The sequence below is a fragment of the Antechinus flavipes genome, chromosome 3 (assembly GCF_016432865.1).
Source record: "Antechinus flavipes isolate AdamAnt ecotype Samford, QLD, Australia chromosome 3, AdamAnt_v2, whole genome shotgun sequence".
NCBI lineage: Eukaryota > Metazoa > Chordata > Mammalia > Dasyuromorphia > Dasyuridae > Antechinus > Antechinus flavipes.
In genome coordinates, this window is record NC_067400.1 from 579,205,903 (window position 1) to 579,227,666 (window position 21,764).

At 37.0% G+C, this 21,764-nt stretch overlaps 1 protein-coding gene across 2 annotated transcripts in view; it reads right to left on the minus strand.

Annotated features, from left to right (window-relative positions):
- Positions 1-1,374: 1,374 nt before the first annotated feature.
- The window catches only part of TMEM50A (transmembrane protein 50A), a 28,726-nt gene continuing 8,336 nt past the window's right edge, over positions 1,375-21,764 (minus strand). For both annotated transcript variants that reach the window (XM_051988222.1, XM_051988223.1), the window contains exons 2-7: positions 20,274-20,388; positions 10,602-10,714; positions 8,911-8,978; positions 6,599-6,691; positions 4,903-4,963; positions 1,375-1,890 (exon numbers count right to left, since the gene is read on the minus strand). In XM_051988222.1, coding sequence (XP_051844182.1) covers positions 1,845-1,890; positions 4,903-4,963; positions 6,599-6,691; positions 8,911-8,978; positions 10,602-10,714; positions 20,274-20,366 — 474 coding nt within the window. In that variant the 5' untranslated portion in view covers positions 20,367-20,388 and the 3' untranslated portion in view covers positions 1,375-1,844. The remainder of the gene's footprint in view (positions 1,891-4,902; positions 4,964-6,598; positions 6,692-8,910; positions 8,979-10,601; positions 10,715-20,273; positions 20,389-21,764) is intronic.

A 21,764-nucleotide genomic window follows, 5' to 3' on the forward strand; every position in this document is an offset into this window, starting at 1 on the left:
CCCCTCCAGTTCTAAAATTCCATGTTTCAAAGTCCCTTTCAGTTCTAAAATCTCTTTCCCTAGAATGTTGTATCTTCTGGAGGCTTTTCCACCTCTAACATTTTAGATTTTAAAGATGAATCCCAAAAGGATCAGCCTGTGAAAGCTACTTGGAATCAAAGCTGATAATTACAGTTGGTATCAGAGCAATTCTGTCTTCATAAAAGCAAATAAAATTGTACAATCCAATTCCAATACTGAACAAGAATTGGTTTCATCTGAATTAAGCTCCTAAGATCCAGTCCCCCCCCCACCCTTTTTCTCCCTCCTTTTCTGCTAGGGTACACATGGAGTCAGAGAGCTTTACAACTTTTTGATCTTATAGATGCATTAGTTTCACTTTTTCAAAAGGCTGCAAAATTGAAGTGGTAAAGTAGGAGTGTGAAGAGCCAAGCCCATGTAGCCATCCCCTTCCCTTTCCATTCTTTGGTCATCCTAAGGGGGAGCAGCAGTGGTCCCTGCTGCAAGGGGAGGCCGAAGCGGGCAGACTGGGAGAGTTTGGGAATGCTGAGCTGTGAGTCTAAGTCCAGCACTGCCATGGTGAGTGGCCAGCAGCCAGCCTAGGTGCTGATGGAGGGGCAGGCAGGCCAGGTTGGAAAAACAGGGCAGTTTAAAGCATCTGTGCCCATCATTAGGATAACAGCAGGAACATGAGTTGCCACGGATCTTCTGCCTGGGTGAGATGCAGAGAACCTAGCTTTATAAAGATACACTTGGCAGATAATCCAAGAGATGATTATTTTCACCAAAAATCCCTTTGAATTAATCAACAACAGTTTGAAAATCAGCGTGGTATTGCAGGAAGAGGGATATCCTTGGTGCCGGAAGCCCAGCTTGGACACTATTAACCCTGCTTAGGCACCTCTTTGGCCCACAGTTTTCGCTAATTAAATATAAGGAGAGAGAGAGAGAGTGTGTGTGTGTGTGTGTGTGTGCGCGCGCGCGCACGCATTAGTGAGTGTAGGGATGAGGAGTGGGTAAGGGGGAAGGTGGCAGCACAGCAGGAGCCTCGATTCCCTCATCTAAAAAGAGGTGAGCAGATTTCATGATGGATGCTGAGAGCTCTTCCAGCTCGAAATCCAGACTCCTAATTATGGCTAGAACATTATTGGGGGTGGGGCTCTTTCCCATTCTTATAGGGGTACATTTCCCTTTCTAATATTTTACACAGTAAAGTCTTGTCCAGCTCTAACTTTCAATGATTCAATTCCTTCAGAGAACTGAATAAATGAAAGCAAACTACAGTGAGAAAGACTTCTGACCACCAGATAACTTTATATAAAACAAGGAAGTATTTATATATTTAGTTTAATAATAGACACATAAGATACCACATTTAAATAAATATATTAAATCATTTAAAGCACTTTTAATTGCAATTTTGGACTTCAGACATGTCAAGTACATATACACCCATAATTATTTCTCTAGATTGTTCTTTCACTTACTTTTAAAAACGAGTTACATCATAACTTGACCAAAGCCACTTTGGTGAAATAATTTCCATTAACACTTCATAACTGAAATCAATACTTGACAGAATAATATATATATATGTCATACATATGGTTACACACACATATATATAAACCTCCTACATTCATGATTTTAGAGTGTTTTGTAACTTTCTGAGTTTCTTACAACAGTACTTTTACCACTTTTTTTTTAAACCAGCTTGTCACTTTTCATTCAAGAGGATATTCAGCAAAGTTTATAAAATAGTATTATAAAAGACTGGAAGTGAGTTATAAAAACAAAACACAACATAAAAGCCAAGCAGGGCTTCTGAGGGAAATCAGGTCTCTTCACTGCCATAAATCTTCAGTGCGGCCAAACTTAAAGACCAGGCCTCTGTTAAGAGAAGGAAAAAACATTTCAGTGCTTGAAGGTTTCTGGGAGAAGGACCGTATATTCAAGATATAAAGAGTCTATACTTTTAATCCAAATATTTAAAATAAAGCTCGATTGTAACACTTATATCTGAGTGCAGAAAACTGTGGCCTATCAAGTTAAATAATTTGTCCAAGGTAAACACCTGAATGGCCAATGCAGAGCTGCCCCTGGTTCCCTGAATCCAAATTCATGTCCCTTTTTAACTTTTTTTTTAAACTTTTAAGTCTGTTTCACTTAATGTTATCCTCTGTTCAGACTATGTCAGTTCAACAAACATAATATTATCTTGCTTATTATGTACAAAAGCCCATGCCAAGTATGGGGGGGCGACAAAGATGTTTGAAACATGGTCCTTGCCCATAGGAGACTCTGTGTCCACCTTGCTTTCTAAGGAGGGCATTTCTCTTTTAGTTATGACAAGATTGTTTCCAAGGAGTGGACGACACTGGCACTTTTTGTGAGAGATTAAGGCACCTCTGAGAGCTGTAAGATTTGCTCTTGGCTTTTCTAATTATCAGCTATAAACTCTAAGACCAAATCTGGCTCGTGATTCTGAAAGTAACATGTTAGAGAATAGTCTATGATTTTATGGGGAAAACTCGAAAGCTGGAAATTGTGATAACTAGTTATTTTTGAACCTTATTCTTTGACATTTCAGAATAACATGCAATATGAAATAATACGAAGGTAGCAAAGCCAAGGAATGTCAAATTCTCCCATTTCACTTAGCTAGTAGCTCATTCCCAAAGGCTGCTTAGTCTCACAAGCACAACAGCAGCTAATGGGAAAACAATCCAACACCTCTTTTAGCTAATTTGATCAAATGATCTGATCCATTTCTAGCATTTGGGGATCACAGTTGTGTACTGGGGATAAGGAGACGCTAGGTCCTTGGCACAGATTGCGGCTTGGACAGGAGCAAGGAAAGGCTGGTAGCCCTTGGTTCTCTCCCCTCCACCAGCTGTTTCTTGCCTCTCCCTCCCCCACAGCTAGACTCCTCCTCAAAAAGAAATCAAGCTTTAGGAGTCATCAGAGATGCAAAAATTTTAAGAGTGGGAAAAGGACCGCCAGAATACTGAATTTAACCTCCTCATTTTACCTAAGAAAACTCAGGCCTACTGAGGTTAATCAATTTATCCAAAGGAAACACCTGGGTGGCCAATGGCAGAGCTGCCCCCAGTTCTCTGAATCCAAACCCAGTGTTCTTTCCACCATCCTCTGGTCACTTGGTAAGGAGCCAAGAGCATTAGAGCCAAGGTCAGATGGCAGCTGCCTAATACACTTTCTTCAAAATTAAAGAGTTAATTTAAGCCTCTGTTCCATAATTTCAAATGAAGAGAAGCAATAAATACAAATATTTGTCGATTAGTTCACAGTGCCCCTCTTCCTAGTTATGGGAAGAAGGCTGAAAATAATCCAAATTATTGGATTCCAAAGTTTGGAAAATAATTTCCTAAGAAGTAGTTTGCAAAATGGCCTATGTTAACATGCTCTGACAAACAGTGTTTTTTAGTGCTTTTTTTTCTCAAAGATTTTTAGCAGTCATGGAGTGCCCACTTTTCAAAGAGGCCTAGCATTAGTCAACTGAGTAGAATTTTGGTCTTGATGCTTTTGCAAATAGGTAGGCATGAACTGGACTGGAGTCAGATGACCTGGGTTCCAATCCTGCCCCTCACACAAAAAATTTATTCCTTGAGAACACAAGAAGGACAACTATACCTGGAGAACTTACCTCCCAGGCCTATCTATGGTGAGGAACAAGTGAGACCATGCATGAAAATAAATGTCAGAATGTCAATAATGATGATGATGATGATGATAATGACGAATCAAATCCATTCAGATCTGGAGCTTCCATAGGCATAAAAGTCACAACCACTCAAACGTTCCCCCATAAGGCTATTTTTACATCTTGCCTCAACCTGGGTGCTTAGGCTTTTTTAATGAGAGGGGCAAATTGCCTCAAAAATGCTGCAATGCCTGAGGGCATGAATTAAATAGGGGAGAGCATCTAGTAGACAGGCTATTCCAGAACAGGCAATTAATATTTTAAATAAGTGTCAAAGTGACTTCAGAAGTTTGCCCTGTTAAAGTTCTAGAACATGAAGTCTGCATTGAAGGTATTAAAAAAAATTTTTAAAAATGTATTTTCGATGATGAGGGCACATGGGCAATTAGCATCTTAAGAGAGCTCCAGGACTGAATTGAGTCAAACTGACATTTTTATTAAAAGCCCTGGCATTTTATAAGGACTAAATGTTGTTATCTCCCACTAGCTGGTATGTCAATCAAAAGAACTATCAGAAACAGGGCTCTCCCCTCCCCCATTTTTCCTACTATTTTGGGCTTAGTGAAATTACCATTACACCAAAACACAACATGTGCCCAGAAACTATTCTTTCATTATGTGTGATTGGCAGTCTTTCAATCAAAGGAGTTTAAGTGTTCTCTAGCTCAATGGTCTCCAACTGGGGAAGCGTGGGGGAGGTGATCTTCCCATGATAGCTGCTTCAAGAGCTCCTCTAGCAGGCTCTGATGGCATCAGGTTAAAGTCTCACCCCCATTTCCTTTTCAGTGTGGACAGGAAAAAGTGAATCTCACAGGATGAGCCAGTATGACATAATGCAATCATGAAAGCCTAGGCCATCATGAAGGGTAACTCTGAGTGTTACCCTTCAGTAAATGAAGTAACAATTCATATGCTCAGTTCGGCAAGCATCAACTGAAGCTCCTAGGACCAAAATGCCCTGCCTGGGGCTGAAGAGGCTACAGCATAGACTAAAAGCTGTCCTGGAGGAGCTTATGCTATAGAAATGCTGCCTGAGACAGGCTTGCCACCTTTATTAAGTGGAATGGATGCATACAACACTGTCCTCCCACAGGCCTCTCATTTTCTCAGGAGGTTTAGGGAGCAATCATAACAAGTGACACAGTATAGACATTTTTAAAAGACAGAAGACACAGACTTACCCAAAAAAGATAAATGCATTCTGGAAAAAAACAGCAATTCCAGGGTACACTATTGGTTTTTCTGATTTAAAAAGAAAATAATTTACAATAAATTCCTAGTAGTTTAAATTCTTAATTATTTGTAAGTTCTGATATATTAGAAATGCCAAGTTTCTTGCAATCATGTGGCATGATCTGTTCTGGTTTTTCAGTTTAAATTCCCCCACATGCTTTCAGTAATTTATCTCCTAATTGGAATACTTATGAAAAGAAAGAGAAAATGACTCCATGAAAGTTCAGCTATCCCATCTGTCCTGCAGAGTAATTTCCAGTGTATCTGAATGGAATCCCATTTGATAAAGAGACAAGTGGGAGGACTGGTCAGTTCCCAGTCCGGGTTCAGTTTGGAACAGTAAAAGGGCCAGAAAAAATAGTGTCTTTAGGCTCTGGACCTGCTGCTCTCATCAGAGCACACTTTTATGTCTACAGTTATTTACAAACAAAACAAAACAAAACAAAACAAAACAAAAAACCAGTTATTTACACACAATACTTCCCGGCTTTTAAACTGTTTATGTGAATATTTGGACGTTTTCTAAGTTGAGGACATAAGGAGTAGGGTATAGAAAATGAAATATGCTGTTCAGAGCTCAGCATTTAAGGACTTCTTAATTTAAAATGAGATAAAAGGAATTTAAACAAATCCTGAGCTTAAACTCAATTGTAAAGATTTGAGTGTCAACAGGCATAGTGCCAGGCATCGTACAAGGTGCCTAGGATGCAAAGAAAAAAAAGAAAGAAACAGTTCCTAACCTCAAAAAGGGGAAATTGTTCTGGGAAAGCCCTGAGTTCAAATGCTGCCTTTGAGCCACGCTGACTATATGACCCTGGTTAGTCTTCACTTTAACACTTTACACTTTAGGAAGCTCCTAAATCATTGCTGACCTGCATGGATAGAGAAACCAGTGAAATCCCAAGTCCCATACCTATCTACCTTGGGGCAATATTGCTCGAGCCCACCTCCCCTCCTATTTTTTTTTTCCCATGGAAGAGGATATTAATAAATAACATCTTTGCCATTTCAGGCTTTTGGAAAAATAGAATTCTAGAGGTAATAATAGGAATACTGGGCTGAGATTTTGAACAGATCTGTGGCGTTTCCACATAAAAATCAAAGAGAAATTGAGCTGGGAAAGGGGAGAAAGAGATACACACATCTTTATTTTGTTTTGCTGAGACCTCCCTTTGGAGAAGAATCTTCATGAATGATTAGGGGGCATCCCTGGTATACAAAGGGATACATCAGGAGACCAAGAATGGATTTCAATTTGTGAGATTATCAGCAATTCAAAAGGAAGCTCAAACTGCTGTGTGTGTGTGTGTGTGTGTTGTGTGTGTGTGTGTGTGTGTGTGTGTGTGTGTGTGTGTGTGATGGGTGAAATTTTGCAGGGAGGCTGAGTGTGAGAAATTATAGAGGAGACAGGGAAGCAGGATCTGGGGGAAGGGGAAGATTTTTTGGTACTATGTGAGGACTGAAAATGATCCTATAGATAAAAGGGCTTAATTGTCTTTTCAAAACTTCACCTACAAACAAAACACCCCCAAAAGAATGCTGAAGCCCTAAAAGTTTAACGGCAATTTTTAAATTAAAACAAAACATAATAAAATATTAGTCTAGATACTGCTTCTAAATAAACCGGAATCTGTTTTCTTTTACCTTTAACGACATAACCTCCAAAGAGAATCCACATAGATGCAATCAGAGATCCAAAGGCCAACATAAATCCAATTAACAGCCATATTCGAGCACCTTTAAGAAAATTTGTAAACATATTAACTATATATTTTGTTTGTGATCTGATTACAAATTATGTACATTAGAAAAGAGAAAGAAGGGAAGAAATCCATCAGCTATTAGGTGCTATGAGGAAGTATTTAAAATGGCTGCAGAAACTATAAGAACCTGGAATTAGGATTTCAATTCCACAATTCTGTCAGCTGTCATTACTTACTTTCAAGGTCTGGATCTATCTTTACCAAACTCACCCCACCTCCATACTAACCTTGCTCATAAAATGTCAAGTATGAACAATGTTTCACAAAAAAATACTGGCTCATGCATTCTTTCAGGCTGGCCAATAGATAATTTCCTTTAAGAATTCAATGTGGGAAAATATAAATTTCTTTTGCAATGAAACTGTCTTTCAGACAGCCTTCCCTTCATCTTCTCCCATAATAAATCTGCATTCACTAAGGAGGGAATATATAAACCATCATCTTTCACTATTTTAGGGTAGTGAAATGAATTCAAATTGGGCAGTGCTGGCTGGCACTTAGGAATGCTGCATTATAATTTTAATAACAGATGAGGACAATCAACTTTTAAGTCACATTTATATAATATTTATGAATATTTGCTATACTTTATTACAAAGTGAAATAAATTGAATCATTTGACTAGCTAAAATGGATTCTGAAATAAATGAGTTTCTTGACTTAATTAGCTCAAGTGTTTAATAAAAGTAGTGCCCATGAGTAGCACAGCTCAGTAAGGCATAGCAGAAGTGATAGGTTATATATATTAATTCCTGGTTTCCTGCCCACAGTATAAAATCCTAGATGTGAGTTAAGCCATTATTTATGAAATCTAGGTTCAGACTGATTACTTCTAAGGTTCAGGCCCTACTTAGACCTGTGTCCTAAAATCCAGTATCCTTTTATTCATACAAGTAGATTTCAAATTCCTACATTACCAATTTCAACATATTAATTGTGATAGCAATTAACAAGAGGCAGTAGAAATGTGAGAATTGTAGGCTGAAATATGCCCCAGAGTGAAGAAAAATTTCCCCAAGTGTACAAATTTAAGAGTATTTTTAAGTGGACCTTTGTTTCCTATTTTCAACAGTCACTAAATAATTAGCCTTTGACATTCAGCAAAACCTTTCTTCTAAAGGTAATTTATGTGATTTAAAAAATTTCACTTCATCATCAAAAAGCTGTTGACCATCTTTATAAAAAAAGATCTATGAATGAATTCCTTGAGTTCAAAGATAGTGCTTTGTTTAAAGCTTAATGTAAAATATTAAATAAGACTGACAGTAATATTAATTTTGAGAAATTCAAAGGCAGAAACTATCTATTACGATTTAATTAAAAATAACATAGAATTTTGTGAGTTGAGACAAAAGAAAATTTGAGTTGACATGCACAGGAGGTTGGCTCACAACCTCCTAGAAGGAAGTACAGGAATTTTCCCTGACCCCAAATCTCTTTATTTCACTACAGCAGAGACAGAAAGGAGGGATTACATCCAGGGGCAGACCCTGACCCTGAACTGTGGCCTCCTGACCCCCCAACTTCTAAATCCTCTGAAAATATTTACCTAAACTCATTAATGACTCTTTTAAAATAAGCTTTGATTACATCTTCAGCCTGTGATGGCTAAGGAAGCTGCTGACTCTTCTTTCTAGTCCTGTAAGTCAAAGTTTCTTTATGGGTCTTTGTGAGTCATGACTCCATATCGGGTTCCATAATTGAATGTAGGGATTGCGAGAAATTTGGCAATAGTAAAAAGTATCTAATAATCCACCAAGATTTAATTATTTTTGTAAAAATAAACAAGCACATCCATCTTATTTATTTATCTTTAATGGCAAAATTACATATATGCCAAAGAATTGTTTTAAAATAAATTTCTTTATGATTTACTGTCAGTAAATATTTGATTCATATATTTATTTTCTATACTATATATCTGGGGTCCTCAGGCAAAAATGGGCTTGTGGTGAAAAAAGCTGGAGCAGCCCTGGTCCAAGTGTCTGTGTGGCTCTCAGAGCGCAGAGTCCTGTGTACTTGGTGCCCTCGATTCAGAAGCAGCTGTCTGTGCACACATCACAGCTTCCCTCCTATTTTGTACACTTTGGCAGGCCTTCGACATTACTCATCCCTCTACCTTCCCCTGAGCCTTGCAGGGTTTTGTTTTAATCCAAAAGGCTTTAAATAAATGCCAGATGACTGGCTGCTTACCTGTTTGACCCAAACACCCTTCACTGTAACTATCACCGTGAACTTGTCCGTTGGATACTGCATTAATCCTGAATAAAATAAAATAAAAAGATTGGAGGTTTAGAAAACAACAGTATTTGAAGCTGGAAGAAACCTGGGCAGACTGACTAGTCCAAAGCCTTGCAGGGTTGAGGAATACCTGCAACAGTGTCAGGGTTCAACGGCCTCTGGCCCCTGGATCCAGGCCTTCTGTTATACATTCTGCCTCTGCTAATGAATGCTGAAGAAGCAAGTGATCTCAAGTCTGGATTCTCGAGTCAGGCTCGAGAAGTTCAGCTCATTGGACCTGGATGCTACATTAGGCTGCCCCCTCACTTCTGTCAGTGATCTAGTCCTGGCTCTGTGACAAGCTGTGTAAGTACTCCAGGCACATGACTTAATGTAATAACTGCGCTGAGCCCATTTCCTCTGATGTCAGCCCAGGAGAGCTGGGAAAGCTGGTTTCTAAGGTCTGATCTAAGTCTTTGGATCCTGTAAGTTCTTCTGCATTGGAAAGCTAATCCATTATGGGTACAGCTGGACTCAAGGGTGTATTAGGAAGGTGAGACAAGGAGTAATTAATAGTGTTAACAAGTGAAACAGATTAAATGGTGACAGTAAAATATGCCATGGTTACCTACTAGAAAGGAGGCAGGTCATCAGAAACATGGCAGAATGGCCTAATGAAACCGTGAGGCCCAAGGCACGGGTATGCTTTCCTACATTCTTCTACTGAGCTACTAAGAACTAGTAAATCTTAGACTTACTAGCTATGTGACCAAGAGCAACTCTCAGACTCAAGTTTCTTCATCTTGTAACAGCACCTGATTCACAGGGTTGTTGTGAGGTTCAAATGAGGTAACAAATAAAGAATTATAAAAGCTAGCTGCTACTGTCATCATCATCATATAAAAAATATTTCTACAAAGAAATATTAAAACCTTTAACAAAAACATGATTTTTTTTCCCTAGAGTACACAAATGATTTCATCAATGTGCAAAGCTCTTGGTGAGATGACTGTGCTAGTAGAGCACTGCTCTGAAGCTTACAATCTTAGCCCTAAGTTTGAGGGCCCCTAAGAGATTAAGTGATGTTTCCAGGGTCACATGGCTAGTAAGTCTCACTAAGAAATAGCAGCTCCATAGTCAGTACATGTATAGGTGGGCTTTGGACCTAGTGTGAAGGTCTTGACTCTATCCCCTATGCCACAATGTTCCTCATAACCAAAACAAAACTCATAAATATGGAACTAGTGAAATTTCTCATTTAATAAAATATATTCCAACATGGTTTCAGTGTAGAATAACTGAAACAAAGTGTTAGGTACTAGAGATAATCTATTGGGCTTTCTAAAAAAAGTTATAACATTTGGATATTTTGCTCATTTTTTTAAAGGATGCTTAATTTTTTTTGATGGAATAATTACTATTAGTTGAGCAGTAAGCCCATTAGCCAAACAGATTCTAACTTGCCTTGGTCCTTTGAGTTGAAGGTACAACTAGATTTGTCTATAATCACATGGAAAAAAAATTATGATTTAAAATTTGGAATCAAGAGGTAAGTGGGTATGGGGACATTGGATATTTTTTTTGGTTAAAATTCAATCCAGAAGTCTTTAAAGAATGTTTGATAATCTAAATTCTGACAGTAGTATTAAGAGACTGATGCTTACATGAGGAAAGCAAGAGTTGCTATTACTCCACAGGCATGATAGGAGTGGTTAAAGTCTTGCATGGAGGGATACTCAACAGCTGCATCTATGATGATCCACCAACCTGTAAAAAACTATTAAAAACCAACATGTTATCTTGAGTGACCAATGAAGGCATTTTCAATTTGATAAGCTAAAAATAGAATACTTTATTTAAATATTTTAAAATTTTAGCCAAGAATGATACTGTATGCTCGTAATTCCTGCTACTGCATAAAGCTGGGGGATTGCTTGAGCTTCAGAGCTCTTAGTGACAGCATGATTAAAGCCAATCACATGTCCATAACAACTCTGGTATCAATTCAATTCAATAAACATTTATTAAGTGTCTATTATGCATCAGACACTATGTTAAATGCTGAAAACAAATGAGAAAAAGGAAGACAATTTTTGCTCTTAAGCAACCTATAAAGAATTATAAATGCCAGCTGCTACCGTCATCATCATCACACAAAAAATATTTCTATAAGGAGATTAAAACCTTTAACACACACATGCATTTTTTTCCCTAGAGTACACAAGTGATTTCATCAATGTACAAAGCTCTCGGGGAGGAGATGACCGTGCACAGTACAGATCTGGCACTGCTCTGAAGCTCACAATCTTAGCAAGTGTGAGGGCTCCTGAGAGACTAAGTGATGTGTCCAGGGTCACATGGCTAGTGAGTGTCATGAAGAAAGAGAAGCTCTACAGCCAATAATTGCAGAAGACAACTCACAAAAGGAAACTGGTGAGCAATGAAGGAGGATGGAATGGACACTGGGGGTTAGCCAGCATGGGGGCATTGTATTCCGCAAAGTTCAAAACAAATAGAACTACAGACAGAAAGAGAGTAGAAAAGTTATGTTCCTTCTATAAAAGAAAATTTTGGGGAGTTTAGTAAGCTCAGCTTCCAGTCCTCCAATCAGAGGGGAGAGGAAGCTTAGTATCCCCGGCTGAGTTATCTTCATCAACAAGGTCAACCCCCCCAAAAATGGTGACCAATAGGTTGCCTGAGGAGGAACAAATTGGACCAAATTAGAAAAGGAACTTTCTTACTGATCAACAACAGTTTGGGCCTAACAGTAGCTATTGTACTTCTAGTCCAAAGAAGATTTTTTTTTTGACTTAAGCTCTAAAAAAAACCCAACTCTCTAAATAATATTTTAAGTTTAATATAAAAAGCAATTTAGACAAGCTTGGAGGCCTGCTGTCTACTTTAATATAATATACACATTTCTAGTGAACTGAGAAATTTCTTAAATATTTCAGCTCAGTATGCTTCCTTACAGAGAAAGGGTTCTTTGATTTAACACTTAATGACAGTAAATTTTCAGTGCTAAAATGGACTTTCTTAATAGAAAGAATACTGGATTATAAATCATAATATATAATGTTCAAATTTGGGCCTCATGTGACTTGGCCAAGTCACTTAATATTCTGAGCCTCCATTTTCATATCTCTAAAAAAGAAGTATAATAAACCATCTAAAGAGTTTTAAGGGAAGTGACCATGATTGTTATGAATAAACCTATCTGAACAATTATTTTTCAGTGGCATAACAATAAAACTCTGAAGGTTACTGGAAATTTAGCAACAATCTGCTACAATTACAGTAACATGTAGAAGGGAAAGGAGTGAGGAACAACTCAACATACCACTGGCTTGATTGCTGCAGCCTTCAGGAAAAATTTTGAGCTGCCCAAATACAAGGCTGCAACAAAACATTCAAATTTGACTTACTGAATGTATGTTGGGTACACAGCAGTGTTGGGCCACTACAAGAGTCCCAGGTATAGATAGGACAGCCCCTGATTTTATGGAGCTCACATCGTCAGGGGATATGTTCAACATGGTCAACAATAACTTCAACACAAAATGGGACATGAAAAACAAAAATAAGATGCTGCACAAGTCTATGGAAGAAAGTTAATGTCTTTCTGAAGGATCTCAGACTTCACCAAGGAGGGGGCTTTGAAAAGGGCTGGGGAGGGGTGGGAAGAAGGGAGGAAAGAAGGAAAACTAGGGAAAAGGGGCAGCTGTGGGGCAGACACAGGATTTGGACCCAGAGCATTGAGTACCATCTAGAGCAGACACTTCTGTGATGGATGTTTTATGTTCTTATAATCCTTAAAGGGATATTAAAACAGGAGATATTTTTGGAAGAGAAAATTCTTATATGGCAATACCTGAATTGACATACTTTATGTCCGAGGAACAAGACTAAGTGCTGTACAGAACAGCCCCTTTCTATTCTTTCAAACAATCCTGCCAATCTTGGGAAGTCAGTCTAGTGGGCAGTGTGAGGAGGATCAAGCTGATTGGGGGGGCTGGGCTCGCCTTCTGTCCTCCCCAGCATAAAGGAACACGGGTCTGCCAAGTGCCGCACCCCCAAAGCTCTAACAAGTCAATGATGCATTTGGGCAAACCTTGAAGGTTATCAGAGAGTGGCCTTGAAAGCAAAAACCATATTAATAGTCCAACAGGGAAGGAGCCAAGTAGAAGAAAAAATTGATGTTCCAGAGAATGGACATAACTAATCAAAAAAGATGGTTCCCCAGTCAGAGTGTTCACTCATTTCATCTTTGAACAAATGTATTTTCTATTCCAATCTCCTCTTGTATACCTCTTGTTCCTTTCTTTTTGTAGAATAGTATTTCTGACCTTTCTCCTTTTATTCTTAGACCCTAAAGGGATTTGGGAGCAAATCTCAGTCTACTCTAATGGCTACATATGGTCAGCTGCTCCTTTATACAAACAATCAGGAACTGCCACATCTACCTAGGACTCATATGGCTACATGGAGTGCATTCGCTTCTGGTGTGCAGACAAGTGGCCTGCGGGTCAGAGACCTGGGCACCTGTCCTAGCTGCACCAATTACTTGCTATGTAACATGGGTAAGTCACTCCCCTTCTCTACATGTTAGCTTCCTCATCTCTAAAATGGGGAGGTAGGACCAGATCTTTAAAGGTTCTTTCTAACATGCCATGTTTTGAAGAAACATTTTTGGCTTCTATCATTCACATTAATTCTAATTATAGATCTAAATATAGTTCTAACATAACTAACTATAGTTCTAACATAAAAACAACCAGGAAACACATAAATAGTAAGACATATTGTATCATGTTCCAAAATTTAACACCACACATAACATCAGTATCACCAATACTTCAGGAGGCAATCATAGGGATTAACTGTACTTTGAAGGACCAGTGACTCCACTGGTGAAGGAAGTTCTGCCGCCAGCAAGGGAGCCCATCTCCTGGAGATGTGGTTCTCTTCTGAGGCAAGAGCTGGGCTGGCTCTTGGTCCATCTCCAAGCTTTGTCAAAAAGCTCATCAGCTTCGCAGGGCCAGAGAACCACGGCTCACACTCTACTAGCAAAGCCTTTGAAAACCTAGGGTTGCTACCATGACATAATGAAGCAGTGAATGAAACAGGAGTTTATTAATTGAAAGACACCAACCCCCCGTGACTTCAGTGTGGAAACTTCCTCCACTGATATAGGTCACAACTCCTAAAACTATAGAGAATTACCTGAGACTCCAGGACGTTAAAGGACAGGCTATTCATTAAACACTCCCTATTCTAAGGTGGCTCAGAGAGCTGGCCCAGACCTCAGGCTCATCTCTAGCCTAATCTTATCTTACAGATGGTTTCAGTTATGATAATGTGTTCAGTTCAAGCATACATCAAACACTTAATTTTGATGAATTTGACTCTAGACACTATCAAGTATAAACAACAGTGGTAGAGTTGTAAAATGATCCAACCATTCTGAAGAACACGCTGGAGCCATGCCCAAAGAGCTACAAAACTGTGCAGACCCTTTGACCCAGCAGTGCCATTACAGGATCTGAATGCCAAGGAAATCATAAAGGAGGGAAAAGAATCCACATGTGCAAAAATATCTGTGGCAACTCTTTTTGTGGTGGGCAAAGAACTGGAAAACAAGGAAATGTCCATGGGGAATGGCTCAACAAGTTGTAGTATATGAAAATAATGGGATATTATTGTTGTATAAAAAATGAACAAGAAGCTGATTTTAGAAAGGCCTGGAGAGATTTACATGAACTGATGCTGAGTAAAACAAGCAGAACCAGGACAATATTTACACAATAACAGCAAAAATGTGCAATGATCAACTATGAAAGACTTGGTTCTTCTGAGTGGTTCAGTGATCCAAAGCAATTTCAATAGACTTTGGACAGAAAATGGCATCTGCATTCAGAAAAAAAAACTATAGAGATTGGATGTAAATCAACACATGCTATGTTCACTTATTTTTTTTCTCTCTCTCTAGTGGTTTTCCCCTTTTGTTCTGATTTTTCTTTCCCAACATGATTAATAAAGAAATGCATATTTAAAAAGTTAATCTACAAGTATAATGAGAAAAAAAAAAAAGAAATTCTAAGAAGTATAAACAAAGAGAAAAGGAAGAACACTTGGTTTTAAGGACAGAGAGAGATCAATACACACATTCTCAAAATTCCACAAGCTTGGGATCCCATGAAGCTTCTTCTATTATCTAAGTAGAAAGTTCCCCATAAAAACATTTAAATTAAACTGTTACAAAGCAGAATTTTCAGGAATCTGTAGCTAGATGTTTTTCTACTACACATTTACACATTTTTTTACGTAGTCACTAACTATTCAACTTTGATGGTTCACCTTACCACAGAGGTGATCAGAACTCTTGAAGACTTGCCCTCAGAGGACAAGAGCTTGTCAATTCTAGCAATATGCATATGGCCTCAGAAACAGCAGCTATCTGTTTACAAGGGTCAACTTAGTCAAGCACAGAGAGCTTTATCACCAGGATGGCAATCTGTTGGTGATTTTTTCCCTTTGGTAACTCATGAAGACTATATACCAAGGCATGGAGGAATTATGACTGAAACCAGTGAAGGGAAAACCCACACCATCATCTTGAAGAATGCACATAGACACACATGTGTACATATATAAATAAAGCAATGTATACAAAATTTATAAATATACTTCATTTAGCTATGTACTACAGTCAATAAAAAAAAAAAAATAGACTTTAGAATTAGCCCTTTTTGAGTTAGTTCCAGGGATTGTTCTCTCAGATTAATCACAATTTGATAACAGCTCAGAAATAAAAAGCACTTCAGACTGAAATTCATCATTCTCATTTGTCAGATTTCAGATATATCCATAGTTAGTGCTGCTATACAGTAGTAATTTTTCATTGATTACTGTAATTACAGTTTCATTTTTGGTATTTTCAGCTCACCATCGGTAATAATTCTACTTCAGAGATAAAAATATAAAATTATGAGTGCAGTATTTATTTTGCAGTGCCAGTAAGTTTTACTTGTACCATTTCTTTGGGAAATTTAGGCTGATTCTCTTCATTAATTACATAAATTTAGTGAACAGATTACAGAATTTCTAAACTTAGTTTTTTGAAGGGAGGCAACACAGTATATTGCAAAGTATACTGGACTGGGAGTTGGGAGACCTGGGTTTATGGTTCCTGATCTGCTGCTAACAATCCAGTCCAACTGGACAGGCAATCATTTACTAAGCATTTCTTATACCTATCAAAGAATACTAAAACAAAATGGAACCTACCCATAACTATCCTACCAGAAGCTTGCAGATATCTGCTGGGGTACTGGGAAATATGACATCTAAGTCCCTTTTCCTCTTTGAATCCTGGTTTCCTTATATAAAATAAGAAAGGCATCCTTCCTATTTTGCCATTTCAAGATGTCAAACTTTGCTACTCTTTAAAACAAACATACAGAGCACAGCACACCAACAAAATGCTAGCAGAATGAGACCCATGCCCTAAGGGATATGCAATACAAATAAGTATTCTGTCCTGTAAATTCCCTCTGAAACTCTATAATGAGCTCTCTAAGGCATTAAGGCTGAGAAAGTGAAGTCACCCAGCTCCAGGTGACACAGTCTTGTTTCTTAGAAGGCATAGTTTCTTTCATTTCTTTATAGTCATTTGCTCAAAAGCTACATGCACAATAATCATGAAGAGTCTTACACTATATTCAACAAGTAAGTCCATATTGAATATGTGGCATATCATATCACAAACTCTGAGAAAAGTAACCCTTCTTGGGAATTAAAAGTACTCTGGTAAAAATTTTAAAACTTAAGGTTTTTTTGGTTATTATTTTTTTTAAATTTCACCTTTTGATCTGATTTTTCTTGTGCAGCATGACAAATATGGAAATATGTTTAGACAAATGGAAAAATATCAAGTGCTCTTGGATAGGTCGAGTAAATATAGTAAAGATGACAATACTAAATTAATCTATTTATTTAGTGCTATATCAAAACTCCCAAGAAACTATTTTACTGACCTAGAAAAATTAACAACAAAATTCATCTGGAAGAATAAAAGGTCAAGACTTTCTAGAGAACTAATGAAAAAAATTCAAATGAAGGTGGCCTAGCTGTAAAACTATACAGAGCTAAACTATATTATAAAGCAGCAATCACCAAAACCATTTGGTATTGGCTAAGAAATAGACTATTTGATGAGTGAAATAGGACAAAACAGTCAATGAGTATAGTAACCTAGTGTTTGACAAAGCCAAAGATGCCAGCTTTTGGGATAAGAATTCACTATTTGACAAAAACTGCTGGGAAAAGTGGAAACTAGTATGGTACGAACTAGGCATTGACCCACACTTAACACCGTACACCAAGATAAGGTCAAAATGGGTTCATGATCTAGGCATAAAGAATGAAATTATAAATAAATTATAAGAACATAGGATAGTTTACCTCTCAGACCTGTGACCAAAGAAGAATAAAAATCATTACTGATCACAAAATAGACAATTTTGATTATATTAAGTTAAAAGATTTCTATACAAACAAAACTAATGCAGACAAGATTAGAAGGGAAGCAATAAATTGAGAAAATTATTTTACATTCAAAGGTTCTGATAAAGGCCTTATTTCTAAAATACAAAGAGAATTAATTCAAATTTATAAGAATTCAAGCCATTCTCCAATTGATAGGTGGTCAAAGGATATAAACAATTTTTAGATGAAGAAATTGAAACTATTTTTAGTCATATGAAAAGTTGTTCCAAATCATTATTGATCAGAGAAATGAAAATTAAGGCAACTTTGAGGTACCACACCTCTCAGATTGGCTAAGATGACAGGAAAAGATAATGACAAATGTTGGAGAGGATGTGGGAAAACTGGGACACTGATACATTGTTGGTGGAATTGTGAATGGATCCAATCATTCTGGAGAGCAATTTGGAACTATGCTCAAAAAGTTATCAATCTGTGCATACCCTTTCACCTAGCAGTGTTTCTACTGGGCCTATATTGCAGCGAGATCTTAAAGGAAGGAAAGAGACCTGTACATGCAAAAATGTTTGTAGCAGTCCTCTTTGTAGTGACAAGAAACTGTAAACTGAGTGGATGCCCATCAATTGGAGAATGGCTGAATAAATTATGGTATCTGAATGTTATGGAATATTATTGTTCTGTAAGAAATTCTCAGTAGGATGATTTCAGAAAGGCCTGGAGAAACTTACATGAACTGATGCTGAGTGAAATAAGCAGAACCAGGAGATCATTATACATGGCAATAAGAAAGATTATACAATGATCAATTCTGATGGACATGACTCTCTTCAACAATAAGATGATTCAGGCCAATTCTACTTGTTCAGTGATGAAGAGAATGGCTCTGCACCCAGAGAGAGGACTGTGGGAACTGAGTGTGGACCAAACGTAGCATTTTCACTCTTTTTGTTGTTGTTTGCTTTGAATTTTGTTTTCTCAGTTTTTTTTTTTCCTTCTTGATTCGATTTTTCTTGTGCAGCAAGATAACTGTATAACTATGTAGACATATATTGGCTTTAACATATATTATAACATTTAATATGTATTGGACTGTCATCTAGGGAAGGTAATGGGGGAAGGAGGGGAAAATTTGGAACAGAAAGTTTTGCAAGGATCAATGTTGAAAAATTACCCATGCATATGTTTCATAAGTAAAAAGCTTTATTAAAATAAATAAATAAAAACTAAACAAAATATGTTTAGAAGAATTGTATATGTTTAACTTCTATTGGATTACTTGGTGCCTATATGAGGGAGTAGGAAGGAGTGAGGGAGGGAGGGAGGGAAAAAATTTGCAACACAAAGTTTTGTAAACATCTTTGCACATATTTGGTAAAATTAAAATGGAAAAAAATTTAAAACTAAACACTAAAAAGAAAAACCAAACAAACTTGTTTTTTAATGTTTTTATTGATGTTTTCTTTTTTACAACACCATTGTCATTTCCAGTATCTGCCACTTGAAAACTTCCAAAGTATCACCCCATATGACAAATAAGTAATTCTTTAAAAAAAAAAAACAACACAACTAATTAACACATTTTTAAAAAAATCCAAAAAATATGCAATTTATAACCTGCGGACCTGCCACCTCCATGGAGAGGTAGACTAGAAGTGTCTCCTCCTATTTCTTTACTCAACTCAAGCTTTACTGTGAAAATTGTTACATTCATTTCAGATTTTTTTTGGTGTGTCATTGTTCTTTCCATTTATGTTGTAATCTGTAAGTTTTTTACTTGGTTCTACTTATTTCAATCTACATCAGTTCAGTAAATCCTTCTAGGCCTTCTCTATATTCATCAGATGCCATTTCTTTTTTTTTTTTTCTTATTATAACTTTTTATTTACAAAACATATATGCATGGGTAATTTTCAACACTGACCTTTGCAAAACCTTCTGTTCCAACTTTTCCCCTCCTTCCCCCACCATCTCCCCTAGATGGCAGGTAGACCAATACATGTTAAATATATTAAAGTATATGTTAAATACGATATATGTATACAAATTCATACAGTTATCTTGCTGCACAAGAAAAATCAGACCTAGAAAGAAGGTAAAAAAAAAAAAAAAAACCCAAGAAGGAAGATAAAAATGCAAGCAAATGATAACAGAAAGAGTTGAAATGCTATGTTGTGGTCCATACTCATTTCCCATAGTTCTTTCGCTGGGTGTAGCTGGTTCTCTTCATTACTGAATAATTGGAACTAATTTGGAACATCTCATTGTTGAAGAGAGCCATTTCCATCAGAATTGATCATCATATAGTATCGTTGTTGAAGTGTATAATGATCTCCTGGTTCTGTTCATTTCACTTAGCATCAGTTCATGTAAGTCTCTCCAGGCCTCTCTGAAAATCAAATGCCATTTCTTAAAGTATACTACTATTCTATTACATTCACATACTATTAATTTGTTAAGCTATTTCCCAAAAGATGAGTATCTACTTCATTTCCAATTCTTATCCATGACAAAAAAAAATGAAGTTATGATTATTTTGGTGTATATAAGGATTTTCTTTTCATCCATGATTTCCTTGGGTTAGTACAAGCAAAACTTAAGTTAACCAAAGAGAGTAAATATGAATTCCCTGGAGGTGGGAATGACAGGCTCTTTATCTTCCCTATATAAAGGTGATACAAAAATATACATAGCAATAATTTTTTGAGGTTAGTAAATTATACTATTGCTGGTATTGCAAAATAGAGATTTAACAAAAGCAAAGATAATTTTGGCAATTTAAGTCACATGAAGAGAATAAAAAATGGAGGCAATCACAGCCATATACATACCAGAAGTCCAGCTACAATAGATGCAATAGTATTACGCTTTTCTCCCCAGTCAATACACTCTGAACATCGAAGGCTTTCCAGAAATCCAGACATTTTTCAAGTTTCTAGAAAAAAACTGAACAAGGCATTCAATCATTTAAACTATATTTATATTTATATGTTCTTAGCGAAAAAGTGACAATTCATGGCAAATGTATATAATGTATTATGAAGAAATTAGGTGCAAAATTATGAATGCTTTTAGCTCTACTTATCCCACAACAGAGAATATCTGCAGTGTTTTGGCCTTCACTAAAGGCCTACTCCTATGTCTCATTGTGTTATGGAAGTAGCCCTGGACTCTTTCAAAATTATGCCCATGCATTACAAATTTTGGGAGATTTTATTAAGCTGAAAAAACCTGCAACTCATTATTAATGATGGACAGTTCCTGTTATAAGAGGACTAACCTAGTGAGAGATGGAGAAGTTCATCATGAATAGCATGGCTATGAAATAATGATTTAGACACAATAACTCATGAAACAAAGAACAATTTAAAAAATTCTCTGCAGTCCTATATAACTTCCTTCTCCTGTTGCAGGGGCAGAATAGCGAAAAAGGGGCAAGAAGTAAAAAAGATCACACCTTTCACACCACCAATAAACACAGGTTTAATTTAATAAAGCAATGACTAATGAGTTGACATGCTACCAGAATATAAAAGAATACAGCAGAAGCTAAACTTCTATATTAACATCTTCACTAGAAAACAAAGCAGAAAACATAAGGAAGTTTAATTCAAGTCTTGTCTCATGGATTTTCCTTGGAGAGGCAAATAAAAAGAGTTGGCTGTTTCTATCTAGGGGAATCAAAAACTGCTTTTCCTGGGATACTTGGTCATCCTGTTTTACAATGTGCTTGATCTGTAGGCAAAAAAACCATGATGGGCAATAACTACAGCAGTGGCAGTAACATCTGACAGAGATGAAGAAATACACATATTGTACCAATTTGATAAAATCTCCCAAAGCAAAACATTGCTTAAAGTGACTGCAGAGAATTTCTAAAATTGTTCTTTGTTTCATGAGTTACTGTGTCTAAATCATTATTTCATAGCTTCATGATGAACTTCTCCATCTCTCACTAGGTTAGTCCTCTTATAATAGGAATTGTCCATCATTAATAATGAGTTGCAGGTTTTTTCAGCTTAATAGAATCTCCCAAAATTTGTAATGCATGGGCATAATTTTGAAAGAGTCCAGGGCTACTTCCATAACACAATGAGACATAGGAGTAGACCTTTAGTGAAGGCCAAAAAGTGTAAAGTGTAAAAATGGGTGGGAAAGTCCAAGGCAAAAAATTGGAAAATATGGTTCAGCACAAAGAAATGAAAGAGAATTACAGAATTTTAGGGTTCCTCGAGATCAATCCTTATCTGAACAAAAATATTATTTTGAATATAGTGGACAATTATTCATTCAGCTCTTACTAAGAGACTGTCATACTCCTA